This window comes from Saccopteryx leptura, chromosome 7 (assembly GCF_036850995.1).
Source record: "Saccopteryx leptura isolate mSacLep1 chromosome 7, mSacLep1_pri_phased_curated, whole genome shotgun sequence".
NCBI classification, from domain to species: Eukaryota; Metazoa; Chordata; class Mammalia; order Chiroptera; family Emballonuridae; genus Saccopteryx; species Saccopteryx leptura.
The window spans coordinates 101,063,789-101,084,366 of NC_089509.1; the positions used below are offsets into that span (position 1 = coordinate 101,063,789).

The 20,578-nt window shown below is 44.2% G+C and overlaps 1 protein-coding gene across 2 annotated transcripts in view; it reads left to right on the plus strand.

The window, feature by feature from the left end:
• Positions 1–20,336, plus strand: part of XRCC5 (X-ray repair cross complementing 5) — a 94,791-nt gene extending 74,455 nt beyond the window's left edge. The window contains exons 17-21 of one of the 2 annotated variants that reach the window (XM_066345917.1): positions 4,684–4,793; positions 6,460–6,556; positions 8,504–8,571; positions 18,965–19,039; positions 20,099–20,336. In XM_066345917.1, coding sequence (XP_066202014.1) covers positions 4,684–4,793; positions 6,460–6,556; positions 8,504–8,571; positions 18,965–19,039; positions 20,099–20,113 — 365 coding nt within the window. In that variant the 3' untranslated portion in view covers positions 20,114–20,336. The remainder of the gene's footprint in view (positions 1–4,683; positions 4,794–6,459; positions 6,557–8,503; positions 8,572–18,964; positions 19,040–20,098) is intronic. The other variant, XM_066345916.1, reaches the window with a different exon arrangement.
• Positions 20,337–20,578: the final 242 nt, after the last annotated feature.

Sequence of the window (20,578 nt, forward strand, 5' to 3'; positions counted from 1 at the left end):
TTTTAATTGCCTGTATTAAAACTGACTCATTTTCTTATCAGGTGAATGTTTCTTGTAAGTTTCTGGCTTAAAACAGTGATTGTCATTTGCATAAGATTTAATTAATGGCAGATTGGACTACTTACTTAAAGTTTTACTGGCTGATAGATATTATTTCTTTTTATCCTCTTGATGACTGGTCTGACCACATACTTATTTAAGTGTTTGATTTTTAATGTCACTTTGTCATTTTGCTTTATAAAGATGTCATTGTAATTGACTATGTAAATCTGTCCTTAACATTTAAAAATGGTTTAACTGCTGACATCTGAAAACTGTGTACCTCTTCAATAAGCAAAATTCACATGCGGCATTGCGATAGAAGAATTAAATTGGAGAACATCTTGAATGATGGCTCGGTTCAGCAAAGTCATTTAAAATGGCTCTCCTGTCCTTTATATGTAGTGTGTGACAAATGGGCAAACCTACTGCTTTTCTGGCTCTGTCCAAGGGAGGGAAGAAACCCACAATAAATGACTTCCTTTCACTTTGTGAGAAACATCTGGGCCAAGGACAGAGGGTAAGTGAATGTACCGTCGAAGGCCAACAAACACAAGGTCCCAGGTGTTCTGACTTGTGACTGTGGCAGTAGGAAGAGAGGCGATTCGTTTTCTGGGCCCTGAATGGGGTGGAAGTTTTCTCTAGAGAGGGAGAACATGCATCTCTGATTAAACGAGAAACCTGCCGTTTTCCTCGGACGTAGCCCTTTTGAATCTGGATAGCACTTTAATATAACACTTAAGTATATATTATTGTTTTGAGACTAATTTTGTGTATTAACAGTTTGTATTCGTGTAAGGTGCTGGGTTATTACATAATGCCCATATTTAAAACTTAAAAATTCAGAACAGACATTTTTGAAATTCAGAATAGACATTTTGATTTCGAGGCCTCATTGAGATAAATGAAGGCCCTTGCCTAACTTGGTACCCTAAGATGGATGGCCCTTCCAATGGCCGTTTTTTATATTAGCTGCTAATGAGTATTACTGAGCCTTTGACTAAATCTGAAAGGCATTTTGGCGAATTATAATTGGGGATGTGATTTACTGAGTATGAAGACTGACAGGCCATTCCTTAGCCCCGTAATTGATGCAGAAGCAGAGAAAAGCACCCCAATGATCACCATTTCCTTTTTGTGGGGCGGGGAGCAAGGGGGAGTCAAAAGCATAATCTAGCCAAAGAAGAAGATTATTTTTGTCAGCCTTTTCTGCATTTTACTTTTATTAAAAGTGGCAGGAAAATATGGAGTGTCACCATACTTGGGAAGGGAAGTCTCCTGTCCACATCCCATCCTCATACTCAGTATATTAAAGCAAATTCCGTAACAGCTATTCAGTAGTGGGAAATGGCTCAGAGTCGATGAGCCACAGAATAGTCTAGGGAGAGGGACAGAATTCAGAACCATGGGTCAGATGCACAGACCATGTAACTGATTTCTAGAAGGACAAAATCTAGTTCTTTGTATTTATTGGATCTGTTGGAAGTTTGGCTCTGTTCATCTGCCTGTGTTCCTGAACCTTCTGGAGGAAAGCATAGAACAGTCTAATATGTAAATAAGAGAAGTAAATCCGAGTATGCCCACAAATACATACGGACTTCATTCTGAAACAGAAACTGGGCATTGACAGCCCTGTTTCCTTTTCTTTGAATTCCTTCTTCCCCTTTCATTACTGCAAAAGCATTTTTTTTTTTTTTTTTACTGCAAAAGCATTTTTAAAAAGATTTTATTTATTGATTTTATAGGAGGGATGGGAGCAAGAAATATCGACTCATAGTTGCCACACTTCAGTTGTTCATTGCTTGCTTGTGGTATGTTCCCTGACCAGGCAAGCCCAGGGTTTTGAACCAGTGATCTCAGTGTTCCAGGTCACTTTATCCACTGAGCCACCACCTTCAGGCACGCACTTGCTTTATTTTAGTCTCTTTTGAATGTTTTTTCTCTGCAAGATGGCATGTGTGTGTATGTGTGTTTTCCATCATATTTCAAGATAAAATATACAATATGTAGGTCAGTAAGCTGTGTCTTTGCAAAACAGTTCAGTACCTACTGCGTTGCTACCTGGGCTCCCAGCTCTAAGGGCTCTGTGTTTCAGTCCGTCCTCCTGTGCTCTTTCTGCTCTTCCCCTTTCAGTCTTCTGCGATGAGAGCCTATGACACTATCTGTGAATACTTTCTGATACAGCAGACAACTCTTCGAGTCATCTCTTAGTTTCTGTGGTGCTGTATCTTGGTTTTCATCCATCGTCCTGACCATTTCTTCGTAGCTTCCTTCGTCAGCTTCCCTTCCTCTTTCCAGCCTCTGAATGTTGCAGTTCCTTTAGGACTTGGTCTTGAACCCTTCTTTCCCATACTTCCTGAAGGGGCAGGCTCCGTCCCTCTGCAGGACTCTCATACATGTCCTTTCTCTCTGGAGCTCCCTCCCCTCTAGCCCCGGTCTGATTCTCGCTCTCCGTTTCTCCCTGTGCTCCTGTCCGTGGGCTCCGTACAGGGAGCTTTTCTTCAGATACACCATGTGCTTCTCCCTGTATTCTTCCAAATTTTGCTCATTCTGTTTTCTGCTATATGACGACCAAATTTTATTTTTCATTGCTTGGCTAAAAAGCTGTGGTAATTCATGAAACTTTTTTATAATCACTACATATTTTAAAAATTCAAGTCAATTGAAAAAAAAAATTCAAGTCAATTGATGTATTTTCATAGCACTCTACACATTGTGTGTTATATCTTCTATTAGAGTTGTGAACTCCTCACAGGAAAGAATTTTACTTCAAATTAATTGAATCATCCACAGAACATAGCATAGTGTCTTATACAGAACAGTTACACAATCAACATATTATTGTGTAACTAAATTAATGAAATCAATAAATGAAAATGATCACTAAATCAAGCATAGAGAAACATTTACATTATAGCTTGAAAGATCCCTCATTTTCATTCAAAAGAAATGAGAAACTTGGAATCTCTGGGATTACTGCCATTGACCTGGAAAGGCTCTTATTTGTGCCCAGATATAGAACTCTGAATGAACTTTATATCAAACTGGCTGATCAAGGAGGCTGCTGTAAGTGGCATGGGAAATAGCAAGCATTTCTTACTTCACCTTTCCAAGCTGAAACAGGGAGATAGCTTCTGTTGCTTTGAGCTTCTGTTGATGTTTTTCTGCTGTGCCTACTAATCAGGGTTGTATTGTTTGCCTTAAGACCCATCCAAACATCCTTCCTCTCCTTTGAATTGTTGGATATTAATTTACTGCTGCAGGATACATTGATAAAGATTTCGGGAATTGCAGGGAAGTGTTTCTTTAATCCTTCAAGTTTGCTAAGTACTTTATTATAATAGAGATCACAATCTCCTAGTTGGTAGAAGAGATGAAATGGTTACTGGGCATATTTTCTCTTCCTGCAAAATTATCATATGAGAAAATACTTTGGTTTTTTAATCCTTTTCACATGCGGCAAGAGCCTTAGGGAGTAAGTTGGTGGCATGAAGTTTCATGTCTTTCATAAGTGGTTGAGCAGCGCTCCTCAGGTCACTGTGGTTCAGTTAGTGGCCATTGTAGGTGAGCTCGGAAAGTAGTTTCCATTAGTGTTGTGTGCACACATTCATAGCTATTAGAATGCACAGATGGGGCCGTGATTGTGGCAAACACGCAGTCTTAGAATATCTTGACCATTCAGCATAAATTGCTGCGCAGCCTGGTAGAGAGTGCTTACAGAGGACAAGGAAGAGTGAGCCTTTAGACCATGAAGGTGCGAGTCTCCTTGGTTTGTTCTTCTACACAGATCATATGGGGCAGTTTTGATCTGCGCAGCAACTGAAGTCCCCTGATGACTTTATGTTTCTCGTTTTCTCTGCTTTTATGCTGAAGAATTGTTTATTTGTTGGTTTGTAAGGCAGCCCCAAGTTGCAGTCCACCTTGGAAATAATAACAGTATTACTGTATTTTCTCCTTCTAGCATTTATCACATTGCTGGCTGACAGTTACTATTCATTAAGTATTTATGGCTTGTAGACTGCTGAGCAGCACAGGGAATACATATTTGGGTTCAGCCGAGGGCAGAAGATATGTAGCGATGACTTCCCATTCTAAAGGATATTAAATTAAATCGAGGCTGGTCTTTTTTAATTTGACCTGGAATTGGTAGAAGATGCAGTATCCCTGCCTCATTATTGTTCATTTATCCTAAATGTAATTAGGGAAGGGACTAGAAAATCTATCAGGAAAGGCTGTTTTGAATTACTCATGGCCCCTAAATTCAGGGGTTGGGAGTAATAAAAATCAACAACAACAATTAGAAAAAACAAACAATAACTTAGTAGTTGAAATCCCAAATGGAACATTTAGCTATAATCCTATGCATTAAAATTAAATTTTATGCAAAAATTAATGCAAAAAATTAAATTTTATTTTTTGACCAATATCAGTAAGTTCTAACCAAACTTTTCAAATGAAGATTTTTGGAATTAACATTTTGCATCTTATCCCTGCCTTCTCACCCCTGGAAAAGAAGTATTATGTACATTGACCATGAGGTTTTTGAACCATAACACATACTTACAGGTACACAGAATGAAATAGTCTAACAAACATCACTGAAATAGAGAAACCAAAAAATTAAATTACTGTCTTATATTCTAGCGAGTCATCAGCTAATAAATCACATTGACCAGTTTTTGGATACTAACGAAACACCGTATTTTATGAAGAGCATGGACTGCATCAAAGTCTTCCGAGAAGAAGCCATTCAGGTAATACTATCCTAGCCCGCCGCTTAGACTGTGGGCCATCATCGCAGGAGAGACATGTAGCACCTCGCAAACAAGTCTAGGCTTTGGACGTAATCATTCTCAGTTGTAGGTTTTTTGTGGGTACTTAATGAATGAATGAGCAGTATAATTCTTGAATAGTTAAAGTACCTTCAAAGAATAAGCAAATGGGAAAATAGTTAAAATTAGAATAGAATAAGATCAGTAATAGGTGACCCAGATGCCCTATAGATAAAAGACAGAATTTCGGCAAAGTAGAGTCAGGAGAAGCAGGGTGACAGGTGGAGGAGGTGGTTAGATGGGAAAGGTAGTGAGAAGGTACTGCTTTGTAAGTAACACTGCTGCCCCAGGCCGGCCGGCATGTCTGATAGCATTTCTGTGGACTCTTGCCACCATTTGTCTTTAAAAGTACTGGGTCATAGATTTCTTAAAAAAAAAAAAAAAAAGGAGGAAGGAAAAATTAAAAAGAGATGGAGTTGAATCAAAAGAAACTTTAGAGCCTGAACAGGTGGTGGCGCAGTGGATGGAGCATCGACCTGGCACACTGAGAACCCAAGTTCGAAACCCCAAGATCACCGGCTTGAGCACAGGCTCACCAGCTTGAGTGTGGGATCATCAACCCTCCCCCCGCCTTCATCAAGGCACATAGGAGAAGCAATCAATGAACAACTACAAGCGCTATAACTACAAGTTAATGCTTCTCTCTCTCCATTTCTGTCTGTCGCCAACTCTCCTTCAAAAAAAATAAAAAAAATTTAAAATTTAAAAAAACTAGAATGGTATCAATCTTAATGTAAAGACCTTTTTAACTGTATAATATTTTTTTAATGTTTTAAGGAACACTTGGGGAAATGTGAATACTGACTGGTTATTTGCTCCTATTAAGGAATTACTATTAAATTTTATGAGTATTTTTTAATCTCTCTATATTTTAGATATTGCATATTGAAATACTTATAGATGAAATAATGTGCTGGAAATTTGCTGCAAAACAGTCAGAGGTGTGAGTGCAGATCAGGGTACAGACGAGACAAGATTGGCCGAGCTGAGCATTGTTGAAACTGGGTGATGGGTGTGTGAGCGGCTAATGGATTATTCTCTTTTTTGTTTGAATGTCTGTATATAAAGTTAAAAAACAAAGTAACAGGCCACAAACCTGTGAGGCCTTGGGGAGTTCTGTGCCTTCCACTGATGGGAAGGGTTCAGGTTCCCAGTAAACAAAGCTGAAATGTGAAATAACAGTTTTCCATTTATATATGTACCATATTTCCCCATATATAAGACGCACATTTTCCCAAAAAACTAAAACTGAGTGCGTCTTATACAGTGATTATAGATATTTTGCTGATTTTTTTCTGCTTTTTTGCACGGGTGAGGAGTTGTATGAATTTTATGATGAATAAAACTTGAGTTCAATAACTTTAATACTTTTTTCCCCCCAAATTTCAGGCCCCAAAATTATGGTGTATCTTATACATGGGGAGATACAGTATATAGTATGTGTGTGTGTGTGTATGTATATAAAAGGAAAACATGTATTATAAATATATATATGACTGTAAAACACACGTTATAAATGACTGCTTCGTGTACCGAGTCCGGGTCTGGGCTGACTTGTCTTTGTGTTTGCTCTCACTTGCCACCGCAGTTTTCCGAAACTCAGCGCTTTAACAATTTCCTGAAAGCCCTTCGAGAGAAAGTGGAAATTAAACAATTAAATAATTTCTGGGACATTGTCATTCAGGGTAAGCCATCATTTTCTCCAAATATTTGTGCTTTTTTTACTAAATATAAATTCGAAACAAAGGTGTACTGTGCGATGGTTTCCGATGTCGATTTGGGAAATGCTCGGGATTCAGTGAACTGAAGTAATTAATGACATTAACTATTACTACAAGGTGATAAATAATCAGTCAGCGTCTAAGTCGCGTTCTGAAGCTCTGTGCAGCCGGCCCCCTCGCCCGAGCGGCACCCGTTTCAGGCTCCGGGAGGCTGAGCCCTGCTGGCCCAGGGCACGGGCGCTGACCTCCGCACGTCTCAGGCTCCGGGAGGCTGAGCCCTGCTGGCCCAGGGCACGGGCGCTGACCTCCACAGGGTCTGCTCTGCGCTCCCGCCAGCTCTCATTCCCCTGTTCTTGGGCTTTCATACCAGCAGACCAGAACCAAATTGGGCCCCACAGTTCCTCACATATTCAGTGACCAATGCAAATCAAATCTAGAAAGAAGGCAACATACACTTAAAAAACAATTACTGATTGATTTTAGAGACGGAGGAAGGAATAGAGAGGGAGGGAGAGGGAGCCAGGAACAGCGATCTGTCCCGTGTGGGTCCTGTCCGGGTGTCGAATCGGCAACTCCTGTGCTCGGGCCCGACACTTACCAACTGAGCCATCCAGCCAGGGCGGGCAGCATATACTTTTTTTAAGCTCAATGTTTGATTTTCTTCAAGCCCTGTGCCCATTTATTTTAGACTTTTTTTTTCAGAACCCAAGTATAAGCTATTACCTATTAAAAATACATATTTTAAAAACAGTGATGTTAAAAAATATGAAATTTTTCACTCGAAATAGGGCCCCAGAATTACTTTCAAACTGGCTCCATGTGCATTTCTGTATAAAGGAGTTACATACCTCTCCATCCAGCGTCTAACGGGCAGCTTTCCATCACACAGGCAGCCATTTCCCTGACAGTTCATTTCTTAGCCCTATAACTTCTACACTGGGGAGCAGAAGCAATTAGAATAGGTGGTGAATGGGGCTTCCTCAAATCACTCTTGTGTTTCTGCCGCCAACCCAGTAGATGAAAGAGATTGGTTTTGGTATTTATTGAATGCCTCCAGCATATTGTTTGCTGAAAAGAAACTCACAGGACATACACAAGATACATACATCTGAGAGCTTATATCCTACTGAGAGGATATACATAACTTGTACCATTTCTCAGTGCAAATGGATGTTAAATGCATGTGCTTTTCTGAAAGTATTTCACGCATCAGCCATTCGAGGCAGGAGAAAATCTTAGGGAGAAAAGAAAAAGAAGGGTAGATTTTCTACCCTGGGTTTGCTCTCACTGAGCTAAAATTGATGTACTGTGTTGAACGATAGACATGGCCATTGTGAGCTTGTTTCCTCCCGGCCTTGGCCGCCTCTCCGTTCCATCAGTAGCCAGTAACCCTACTGGAAGTCAGAGTGTCTGCAGATCCTCATACTGGCTACCTGATGAGTTTGGACCAAAGTATGCAGTCATTATTTATTTACTGAGCTTCTGCTGTGTACTGCATTGAGGGGACTATAAAGGAGAATAAAACCTGCTCCAGAGAAAAGTGTATAGTCCCGTTAGGGGAGACAAAATGTATACAAATAGTTATACAGGGTAAGCTATGATGAAAGCCATTTCAAAGGCATGAACAAAGTGATCCGAGAATTCTAAAGGAGAGATTATTTTTATCTGGATTTAAGCAAGGAAGTCTTTGTGGAACATGGGGCATTTGAGTTGTCGCCTTCGTTTTAACACAATTAGAAATAGGAGAATAATGTGAATTAAGTGCCTTGATAGTTTCATACTTTTATAGAGAAGAACATCGTCAAGAGTTTACAAAATCTCTAGTATTAAATGAGAGGGGATTTGGTGGAAAGGGAGGTGAGACTTGGGTGGATTCTGTACGTGGTCTTTACCCTGTGAATTACTTTTCAGATGGAATTACTCTGATCACCAAAGAGGAAGCCTCTGGAAGCTCTGTCACAGCTGAGGAAGCCAAAAAGGTATTGGTAACGCCCAGTCTTTAGATAAATTACCACAGTGAATATTATTTTCTTGATACCCATTCTTGAAGAAGTTAAATTTTTATCTCACAGGCAAATTGCTTCAGCTGCAGCATCCTCGTGGGAGGCACTGTAATCTCGCTCAGTTTTCAGTAGACTGTAGTAGTGTTTCTGACACTCCCCAGTGGTCCCAGCTTCAGGAGCTAGCTCCAGAGCTGCTGAAGTCCTTAGTGCACAGCAGGCTTAGCCTAGACCCTGGGATTCCCTAGGAGATCCATCTAGCCAGGGATTCCCACACTGGCCACGCATTGGTTACCCAGGGAGCTTTTTTTTTTTTTTTCCCCAAAAAATACCAATGACCAGATCACTCCTCCAAGATACTTTTTGTCTGAGAGGGTCCTAGGCGTGGTTTTGAATTTGTAATTTAAATTGTAATGCACAGCAAGGTAACAAAACAGTCATGTTCTAGCATGGGGCACATCTAATGGTTTTCAGGATGTAAAAGACCCGCGTGTGAGGCCCCGTGAGCTCTGTGCTGACACAGATAAGATGGCTAGGCCAAGGCCTCCCTGCTGGGTGTAGCAGCATTGAATCTGATTCAGCTGTGTGAGTCAAATCGTGTGGCTGTGTAGCTCAGTAATTCTTCATTATACCTCAGGTTTTCAATGAAATTAAATTGAATAGCTAGTAAGCATATGTTCATGACATTCAGGTCAGTTACGGTCACCGGTTGGTCCAGTCCTGCACGCACAGCTCCCGGCAGCTGTCAGTTATGCCTGAGCCTCTGCTGCCCGCTAGGCAGTGCTGGGTGGTGGGGCAGCACCTGGTCCTCTAGAAACTCACGTGATCAGTTACAGGGTCGCAGAGGGAGGCAGGGAGACTCAGTAACTACACACAGCTGAAGGAGAGCTTGGTCTGGAGGGGCAGACAGGAGTCCCTTACTGGAATGGGGGGAACAAGGCTGGAATGTTAGTCTTCAGGCTAAGTTCAGGTCAAATTAAAAACGCCTTGAATTTTTATAGAGTCATTTGGCAGAAACTATAATATTGTTTGGGAGAGTAGTTAGAATATGCAGGAATTTTTATTAAGCACTTGTGCCTGGCAAAATCATTTTGCTTTCAGGAAGTAATATCCTGGAATTTTAGAAGCAAACTCTAAGATGCTAATTATTGTCTCAGAAGGGGTTCCATGGTGTCCACACCCTCTCTGCCGTAATCAGTACTGGGAGTATGCCAGTACTTGGGAGTATGTCACTTAAGTGCTGCGTTTTATTTCCATGGGTTACTTTATACAGTGCATGATTGTATTTCCATCTAAAACTGGGTTGTCTCATTCAGGGCTCTGCAGAGACAGAGCCAGTAGAGTGCGTGTGGGGAGGGGGTGTGATCACTGTAAGGGATTGGCTCACGTGATTGTGGATACTGGCGGATCTGAAATTTGGGCAGGCCAGCAAGCTGGAAACTTAGGCAGGCTTTCTGTGTTACAGTCTTACAGCAAAATTCCCTTTAACTGATTGGATGAGGCCTACCAACATTATTGAAGGTAACTACTACATAAAGTGAGCTGACTGTAAATGTTAATCATACCTACAGAATACCATCCCAGCAACAGCTCAGCTGGTGTTTGACGCAACAGCTGGGCACGCTGGCCTAACCAAGTTGACACTTAAAATTCACCACCACATAGGCTTGTCAATCAGCTTTTGCTAAACAAGTGGAATCAGTCAACACAAATATTTTAATTTTAGTTAATATTGCATTAAAATAGTATCTATGATCTAGATGAGAGTTGAGTGCATATCACGGTTTTTGGAGGAAGAGAGTAACACTGACCTAAAAAAGGTGGTTTTCCTCCCAGAAGTGCATTTAACCAAAGGTGTCAAGGGTAGTGGAGCCAGTGTATAAACAGGAAAGAAACCTGAAAGAGGATAGTAATCTTGCGGGTTGCCTGAGCTTTGTTCTGTGTTGTACATGAGGTATCTTCGGAATGTAAGGACACAGAGCCAGCCCATCCGGGATTTTGATGTCTGATAATTAATCTATAGAGAGGAATGTTAAAGAGTATGGGATGGTGTCCTTGCATGATTCTGATATCAGCAGAAATGATTTCTGTCAGTTGTAATTTAAGACAGCTCGGAGAACTTCATCTCCGAATAGGGAGAACACATAGTAAGCACAGTGGAGACGAGCCCAGGGTTCTGACTCACCTTCTGCACACACTGTCTTGTCTGACAGGCAGGGGATGCCTCCGTCCGCTTCAGTAGCATGTGAGCTCCATGTTGTTTAAGAGGGAAGATTTAATCCTTTGTATTAAAAGTATTTTTAAATAGCACCTGTTGGGTTTTTTTTGTTGTTTTTTTTTTTTTTTTTTTTTTTTGTATTTTTCTGAAGCTGGAAATGGGGAGGCAGTCAGACAGACTCCCGCATGCGCCCGACCGGGATCCACCTGGCACGCCCACCAGGGGGCGATGCTCTGCCCATCCAGGGCGTCGCTCTGTCATGACCAGAGCCACTCTAGCGCCTGGGGCAGAGGCCAAGGAGCCATCCCCAGCACCTGGGCCATCTTTGCTCCAATGGAGCCTTGGCTGCGGGAGGGGAAGAGAGAGACAGAAAGGAAGGAGGGGGGGGTGTAGAAGCAAATGGACGCCTCTCCTGTGTGTCCTGGCTGGGAATCGAACCTGGGACTTCTGCATGCCAGGCCAACGCTCTACCACTGAGCGAACCAGCCAGGGCCAAGTTTTTGTTTTTTCTGAAGTGAAAAACTGGGAGGCAGGCAGACAGACAGACTCCTGCATGCACCCGACCAGGATCCACCTGGCATGCCCACCAGGGGGCGATGCTCTGCCCATCTGGGTGCTGCTACATTGCAACCGGAGCCATTCTAGTGCTTGAGGTGGAGGCCACAGAGCCATCCTCAGCGCCCGGGCCAACTTTGTTCCAATGGAGCCTTGGCTGCAGGAGAGGACGAGAGAGCTAGAAAGGAGAGGGGGAGGGGTGGAGAAGCAGATGGTTGCTTCTCCTGTGTGTCCTGACCGGGAATCGAACCCAGGACTTCCACACGCCGGGCCAACGCTCTATCGCTGAGCCAACCGGCCAGAGCTAGCACCTGTTGATATTTGGAGAGAGTGTAGGAGGGAGAGTGCATTTACAGGTGATAGTGGGGAGAATTACTGAGAGAGATTCTGGTTCGTGGCAGTTGATTCCTGTGGCTTTAATAGAGACATGCTGCAGCTACTTCTCTTAGCCAGGTTAGGGAAGCATCATCACTTTTGACTGTGAACTAAAATATTCATTTACATTGCCTTTAAACAAATGCTAAGTTTGGTAACTTCTCAAATAATCAATTAAGACAACTTGACTAGATTGAAGAACAATCCTCACAGTGCGTTTAGACTCTTTCAAGATATTTACAAGTTATTTAAAGTTGGCAAGCTTTCAGATTCTCGCTGTCATCTGTTGATAATTTGGAAGGAAATAATTATCCAGGGATGTCCATTTTAAATGAAAATTAAATTGTAACTTTGCACTTTCACATCTTAAGGAGAGCCATTCCCCCGGTGTATTCTAGAAATGTGTGGATTTTTTTGATTCTTTGAGAAATAAAGATAAGTCAGCTGTGCCGCAGAAATAGAAATTTCTCCCATGACATAAATTTAGATATAGTTACTTTCTTTTAAGTGTACCTATACCTCTTTTGCATTTTGAAGCCTTGACATACATATTACTCTGTTTACATTACTTTTATTGTCGTGATAACCTGAGTCTTTGTGCAGTTCTTGTGTGCCCGTTACCTGTCAGTTTCTTCTCCGGCACCTGGTGGGTGGAAGGTGTGGCTGTTTACCCTGACAATTCCCAGAGCATCTGGGAAGTCCTGTGCTGCAGTTCGGAGTCAGGAAGCCTCAGGGACTTGTGAAAGGTCAGGACAAGGATAATCTGATTTTCCACTTGAAGTTTATCTTTTGTCTTTTCTTTTTTTTTTTTTTTTTTTTTTTTTTTCTTTTTCATTTTCATTTTCATTTTTCCAAAGCTGGAAATGGGGAGGCAGTCAGACAGACTCCCGTATGCGCCCGACCGGGGTCCACCCGGCATGCCCACCAGGGGGTGATGCTCTGCCCGTCTGGGGCATTGCTCTGTTGCATCCAGAGCCATTCTAGCACCTGAGGCAGAGGCCACAGAGTCATCCTCAGTGCCCGGGCCATCTTTTGCTCCAGTGGAGCCTCGTTGCAGGAGGGGAAGAGAGAGACAGAGAGGAAGGAGACGGGGAGGGGTGGAGAAGCAGATGGGCGCTTCTCCTGTGTGCCCTGGCCAAGAATCGAACCCGGGACTCCTGCACACCAGGCCGACGCTCTACCGCTGAGCCAACCGACCAGGGCTATCTTTTGTCTTTTCAAAAATTTCTTCTTGCTAACCCACGTTAGCAAGTGTTAGTTGATAACAGCGGTTCTCCTCCAGGAGATTTTACTCCGCAGAAGACTTACCTGACAGCCTAGGGATATTTTCAGTGGTTACAACAGGGAGCGTGCTACTGACTCCTGGTGAGTGGAGGCCAGGGATGTTTTGAAACATCCTACAGTGCACAGGACAGCCCCACACAAAGAATGACCTGCCCCAAATGTTGATAATGACACTGTCCAGAAACCCTGGATTAGATGAATCTAAAGCTAGGTTCTTAACCAAGACAGAGGACATTGGCTTATGTTGGATAGAATTTTAGTCAGCTGAAAAGAATCCTAATGACTTCTTAGCTGAGTTTTTATTTTTAAAACTGAAAGCTACGTCTGACCTATGGTTGCACAGTGGATAGCGCACTGACCTGGAATGCGGAACTCGGAGGTTTGACACCGACACCTGGGCTTGCCCGGTCAAGGCACATACATCAAGCAACCAGTAAACAGCTAGAGTGAAGCAGCTACTTCTCATCACCCCCTCCCACACCCATAAAATCAATATAAAAAGTAGAATATTAAAAAGGAATAAACCTGCCCTGGCCGGTTGGCTCAGTGATAGAGTGTTGGCCCAGCGTGTGGAAGTCCCGGGTTCAATTCCTGGCCAGGGCACACAGGAGAGGCGCCCATCTGCTTCTCCACCCCTCCCCCTCTTCTTCCTCTCTGTCTCTCTCTTCCCCTCCCACAGCCGAGGCTCCATTGGAGCAAAGTTGGCCATGGTTCCATGGCCTCCGCCTCGGGCGCTAGAACGGCTCCAATTGCAGCAGAGGAACGCCCCAGCAGCTGAGCATTGCCCCCTGGTGGGCATGCCAGGTGGATCCTGGTCAGGCGCATGCAGGAGTCTGTCTGTCTGCCCCTCCTTCCCCCTCCCCCCCCCCCCCCCGCCTCTCACTTCGGAAAAATACAAAAAAATAAATAAAAGGAAAAAACCTGAAAGCTTACAAGGAAGCCCGATACAGGAAACAGCTGAAGGAGCTTCCCTCGGTCTCTGGGCAGTGGGGGCAGTGGGGGCGGCGGGCCCCCAGGCTGGGATCAGAACTGGAAAGTGCTGAGCTCGTGCCAGCTCCCTGTTTAGCGGATAAGAAACTTGGGGCCTTCAGAAGTGAGATGATCTGAGATGTCACAGGGGGTCACTGGCCAGGAGTCCCACTGGAGGACCACCCCAGCCTCCCTCTTTGTACTCCATGTTAAGAACAGAGGGGCAAGGGAATTAATTCCCGTGGCTTTTGTGACATCATGTCTCTTGGGATTCAAAGAGTCCGAGAGCTAGTCTAAATAATCATTTGATACAAGCTCTGTGGAGGGGGAAAATCATCTTTTTAGCAGTTGTTTTTCTTGTAGCTGCCTAACTGAGCTTTCTTTACTGTTGTTGACATTTATTGATTTTCTACCCTAACATTTTACAAGGTGGGGCAAAAGCAGGTTTACGCTTGTTTGTGTGGAAAATAATACAGTGATTAATAAATCATAATTCAGGAACAGACCGTTCCTGTACCCACACTGTGGCCTCCTTTTGCCTACCTTGTCATCGCTCTGAGCTCCGCGGGCTGGTCATTTACAGGTGCTGTCTAGACAGGTCAAGTTGGCTTGCTTGGTACCTCACAGCAAGTTCGTGGCTAGTAGAACTAACTAGAATCCTGACCCCCGGACTAGTCCTCTTTCCAGCACACCATGGTGCCACCAGTCCATGCCTCTGCCTAGAAGGCTGCCTGCCACGCCATCATAAAGAAAAGATGTGCACTCTCCCTCTTCCAGGGGGACGCTAGTTCTGTGGTGTGGGTATGTAAAGATCTCCAAAGTCTTAGGAAGGATTATGAGGTCAGATTTTATGAATCACTTCTTAAGAACAGTATGTGTAAGTGTTGGCCCTTGTTGAACCCCATAATATTTAACTTTGCTCTTTTCCACTTTCTTTTGCTGCCTTAAATCTCTGCTCTGGTGGTTCTCTATGCTAGTGCAAGCAAAGCAATAATGAAAACGTCACAGTGTTACCTTCTGTTTGTTTTGAGCTTGATAGGTGTAAGATACAGTTTTAAATTTATTTTTTAATTTTTCTTAAGTGAGAAGTGGGAAACAGAGAGACAGACTCCTACATGAGCCCCAACCAGAATCCACCCGGCAAGCCCCCACATGGGGCGATGCTCTGCCCATCTGGGACCATTGCTCCATCAGTCAGCAACTGAGCTATTTTTAGCGCCTGAGGCGAGCCATGGAGCCATCCTCAGTACTCAGGGCCAATTTGCTTCAACTGAGCCATGGCTGTGGGAGGAGAAGAGGGAGATAGAAGTGAGAGAGGGAAGGTGGAGAAACAGATGGTCGCTTCTCCTGTGTGCCCTGACCAGGAATTGAACCCTGGTTAGCCACACACCAGACTAACACTCTCCCATTGAGTCAACCAGCCAGGGCCCAATTTTTAAATTTTTATTGAGGGGGGCCATACACACAGAATACACAAATCTTAAATGTGCAGCCTGATGAACTGTAAATAACACATTCATATATCTCAGTGACCACCCAGGTCAAAACATATGACATTTCTGTCACCCCAGAAGGCTCTTGATACCTCTTCAGTTGTGACTTTCCTATTCTCCGAGGTACTACTGTTCTGACATCTGTCACTTGAGACTAGTTTTGCTTGTTCTTAACCTTTTTATGATTAGAATCATGCCTTTTATGATTCATCCATGTTGTAAAGAACTGTTTATTCTTTATTACAGCTATATACTATTCCCTTTTATGGTTACAACACAATTTATTTATCCATTTTCCTGGTGATGGACATTTGATTGTGTCCAAACTTTGACAGGAGTAAAAATGCTATGGATATGATTATAGATATTCATGGACATATGTTGGGTATATTCCTAAGAATTGGAACATAAAACGTATAATACCAAAAAGCATTTTTGCATACTATATTTCATCTGAGACTCACTACACCTCATGAGATAGACAGATAGAGCAGGTAGTGGTGTTCCTGAATTGGGGGTTAGGTGGCTTGCTCAGGGACACAGGAGTAAGAGCTACGGTTGGCTCCGTTCTCCCACACTGGGTTGCAGGTTTCTTTGCTGCACTGTATTGCCTTTGTAGCAGGAAATAGGCGACAATTTAATGGAAAATAGAAGGTATTAATTAAACTCAAATGTTATGTTGTTTTAAACAAAATATACACAAATGGACTTTTTTCTTACTGATGTTGTTATACATCTGGATTATGGGAGACTTTTTTGGGAATCACTGATGGTGTTGGCATCAGCCCAGTGGAAGCCATGTGTTTTTAATTTGGGGATCAGTAAGGGTCTGAGCAGAAGCTGATTGTTGGTTTTTCGTTTAATGGAGGGATAGGACTGGAGGTTTCTATACAGAGCTACTGGTTCCAGTTCTCTGCTTGGGGCGAGGGTTGTGTTTCAGTCACATGATAAGTAATAGTCAATACCCATTCCCCAAAGATCTTCGAGTTAGGCTCTTTCTTGGTAGCCCCAAGTAAATGATGGTGGTCTGAGGAAGGAGAAGTGTGTCACTCAAGTGTCCTTTCTATTTACTTTCTACCTTCCCAGCACCTTGCAGAGGGAAAGAACACGAGAAAAGATGAGAGTTGGCTCCTACCCCCTCTGCCGCCTGCAGAGAACCTGTTGCCTTTGCTGAGAAAGCAGGCCAGTCATGGAGTTCTCTCTTCCCTGACACTGTGCAGCCTGGAAGTTACTTGCAGTTAAAACCTCTGATGAGGAGGAGTGATGTGTGTAAGAGACCAGCCTTGCCTGGGGCTTTGGGAAGGATAATGGATGGCAGCCCAGCTTTTAGCCATAATTTGCTTAGGCAGAAATGTTGAACAAATCTATCAGGAAAATCAGTTGCAGATGTTCAGCACTTGATGGAAATGGAAGTTTGTTTGCTGCTGCTCCTCTCTTCCTCGGAGTTTGGCCCGGTCTCAGAGATGTGCCATTTGTGTTTAATTATATATATTTATAGAGCACGGTCGTCCTGTGCAGACAGTCCTGTCTTCATTTACCCTGGAAGGGCAGCGTGAAAGGAGCTCTGCAGGTGGGGAGGGAATGGGAATGGGAGCTTCTAGGGCCGTGGGCCAAAAAAGTGAGGGATTTTCTAGATTCACCATTAAGCACCTAGCGCTTATCAGGTTAGGAAGGGGGATAAGAGATGGAGCAGCCCCCAGCCTGCAGTTTGTCTGTCTGGAAGGCGCTTCACAGAGGTTTATGCAGGACTCCGCTCCACTTTTCATTCTCTTCACCCAACTAGAGGTCTTATTCTTTAGCCGTTGTATTCCTGACGTAGGGAAAATCATGCGGCGATGACTGATATGAGGACAGCAGGAACAAAGTAAAAATCACAGTGATAGTAATTAGGAGAATCATAAAGATCAATTTGGAAATCTAGGGTAGAGCAGGGTTTAATCTTGAGACATAAACCATATGCAAATACACATGTAGGTTTCTCATTGATCTTGAGGTATTTCACCCTCCAATGCTTTCATGACTAACTGGAATAATTGAACAGAACGAACGGCATGGCGGCAGCATTGCAGCTCTCTCTGGACTGTACCCCGATGGCGAGCATTTCTGTCTCCTACCAGTGACTCCAGCACTAGACACAGTCCAGTGAGGGGCCATAAACGCTACAGGAAGACCCATTAAAGTCCTTAGAAAAATATAAATCTCAATTTTTCAGTCCAACTTGAAGACAAGGAATGGTGAGGTGGCTTTGATTTGTTCAAGAGAGAGGTTGCATCAAAAACACTGTCCCGGCCATGTCCCCAGGGCCAGCGAAGGTTCTGCACATGCAGCCTCCACTGTGGCCGTTTGTTAACTGAGGGTGAGTGTTAGCCTGAAGAATGGAAAGGCACACGGCACTGGCTTCCAGAGACTGCGCACAGCAAGTACATGTGCACTTACCCCTCGGGAGGAGACACGGGCAGGAGGGCAGAGGCGGGCTGGCAGGGTCGCCCACCCGCGTCCTCCACGCACACAGGCTGGGCTGACAGGCGCACGCCCCGTCTTCTGCCTCCCCTTTTAAAAGCACTCAGTCCGACAGGCTCGTCTCGGCTACAGTTTAAGTATTTATGCTACTAGAAGATCACTTCTTGAGTCAGAGTAGATAAGTGGTTGACAAAACCTAGTTCTTAGATGCCGTTGCCACATGCTTTAAAGGAAGAGCCCGCACTGCTATCTCTCCAAGGGACAGGCTGGAGAACGGGAGTGTCCAGGTGGTTCTCAAGGGCACTCATGGCCCTTTCAGAATCTGAGTCCTGGATCCTCGCAGACAGCCGTCCAGGCCCCTGCTCTGCAGTGTCCCTGCCGCTCGGTGCCCCAGGTCCAGAGCACGCTGCTGAGTAGGGGCCACACTGGAAGTGGTCTCATCCGCCTTTTTAAAAACAGTTGCTAGCACTAGCACAGATTGAAGGGTTTCCAGGAAAGGAATTGAACCCAAGCTCACCCATTTTTTTTGTCTTACATGATTTACAAGAAGTTCTTCCTTTTACCTCTTGTCTACGGTGGAATTGAAGAATAGCTGATTATCTTTCATTTCTGACCTTTCATTTTAGGACCCCTTCAGACGAGACCAAGACCCACTGGTTTGGGGGGTTCAGTTCCTTGTTGGCCTGTGACCCCAACTGTCCCCCGTGGAAGCACAGTGGGAAGGCCAGGCATCCTCAGTGCCTGACGCAGGGCCTCCCCGTGGTCACTGCTTTGGCGAGTCAGGCCATTTTCTCCCTCGTCACAAGACCTGCCTCTGTGACTAGTTAGTGTGGACTGTTCAACCTCCAAGTCAGTCTTTCATTCAGAGACAAACGAAGGGGCAGAAGTCAAGGTGACGTTTCATTTGGGCCATTGTAGCAAGCCTTCCTAGGTTTGTCTGTGACAGTGCCAGCTGTTTGTTTCTTCATCTGAAGGGGGAAACGTCATTCTGGTGTCATGACCAACTTTATCTTCGCAGTTTCTGGCCCCCAGAGAAAATCCAGGTGAAGAAGCAGCAGCCCTGTTGGAAGAAGGCGGTGACGTGGATGATTTAGTGAGTACTTTCACTTCATCAAGGTGTTCTCAAGATTGAAGTCGTCGGGGCTGTAAATAGAGCACAACGGCTGCTCTATTTGTGTTTTAATTTCTGACTCACCAGAAGCTCCCTACACTATTACTTATTGCCATTATAAATGTAATCTGAGAGGTAATTTCATAATGGAAGTCCCAGTGTTCAGTGGTTTTAGCTACATTGTTCATGCAGTTTAATCCTCTTTTTTGAAAGACTAAAAAGAGCTAGGAAAGCTATTCCTGTAGTAGCAAAATGTCATGATTTCCTGAAATTGCCCTTAGCCAAAGTAAGCAATACAACGTGATTTGTGTGAGTTGACAAATAAGAAAAAAACAGCCTTTAAAAGCCTAATGCTTGCCCGACCAGGCTGTGGCGCAGTGGATAGAGCGTCGGACTGGGATGTGGACGACCCAGGTTCGATACCCCAAGGTCACCAGCTTGAGCGTGGGCTCATCTGGTTTGAGCAAAAGTTCACCAGCTTGCACCCAAGGTCACTAGCTCGAGCAAGGGGTTACTCGGTCTGCTGAAGGCCCACGGTCAAGGTACATATGAGAAAGCAATTAATGAACAATTAAGATGTCACAATGAAAAATTGATGATTGATGCTTCTCATCTCTCTGTCCCTGTCTATCCCTCTCTCTGACTCTCTCTCTGTCTCTGTAAAAAAAAAAAAAAAAAAGCCTAATTCTTAAATGTTCTCACCTAACTCAATGTAAACGAAATAGGCTGATAGGCATCTGGGGGTTTCTGGACCTCGCCACACAGTCGAGGTGCCCGGGAGGCTGTGTCGGAGTGCCAGCCTTCTTGTGTGTGGACCCTGCTGCCCTGAAGCCTCCCAGGACAGCTGTTCAGTAAAAACCTCTAGGCTTTCTGTGGAGAAGTTATAAGCGTTAATATGAGGAGATACTTGGTATTTAACTCCTAAAATACAAGTCCGTGCCTGCTTCCAGTAAGAGAGCCGTGTCGTTGAACTCTCTCACCAGAGCAGCAGTGGTCTGAAGCTGGCCTGCTCCCTTTCTAAGTGTGTTGTTCCGTTTGCAGCTGGACTTGATCTAGGTCCTGGGTGTGTGAGGAATCTGCAAGAGTCGCTGTCACCGTCGTGCTGAGACTTCGGCACAGAGCAACCTGAAGGAAGCCAGCCAAGGGGACGGAGCGCTGGAGATGGTCTCTGCGGGCTACACAGAGGGGGTCTCCGAATTCTCTGTGTAACGAGTATGTGCACATACAGGGATATTTAGACCTCCGTACAAGTTTATAAAGAGTCATTGGTATTTTCTGATCAGCGTGTTTCTCTTGTGGTCTTATTGATCTCCGTATATCATGCACGTGCTTTGAAGTTTCTGGAAAGTGGCTTTCCTCCTGGTCTGGTGTGTTGGAGAGGGCCGCAGCCTGCAGGAAGCAGCACCCTCCCGGACTGCATGGTCCCTGGGCTGCTCTCCTCCCAGGGTTCGGTCTGCTGTCTGCTCCCCTCACAGCAGTCAGCCATGCTGCTCAGATGAAGGCCTTGTTTCCTCCCAACAG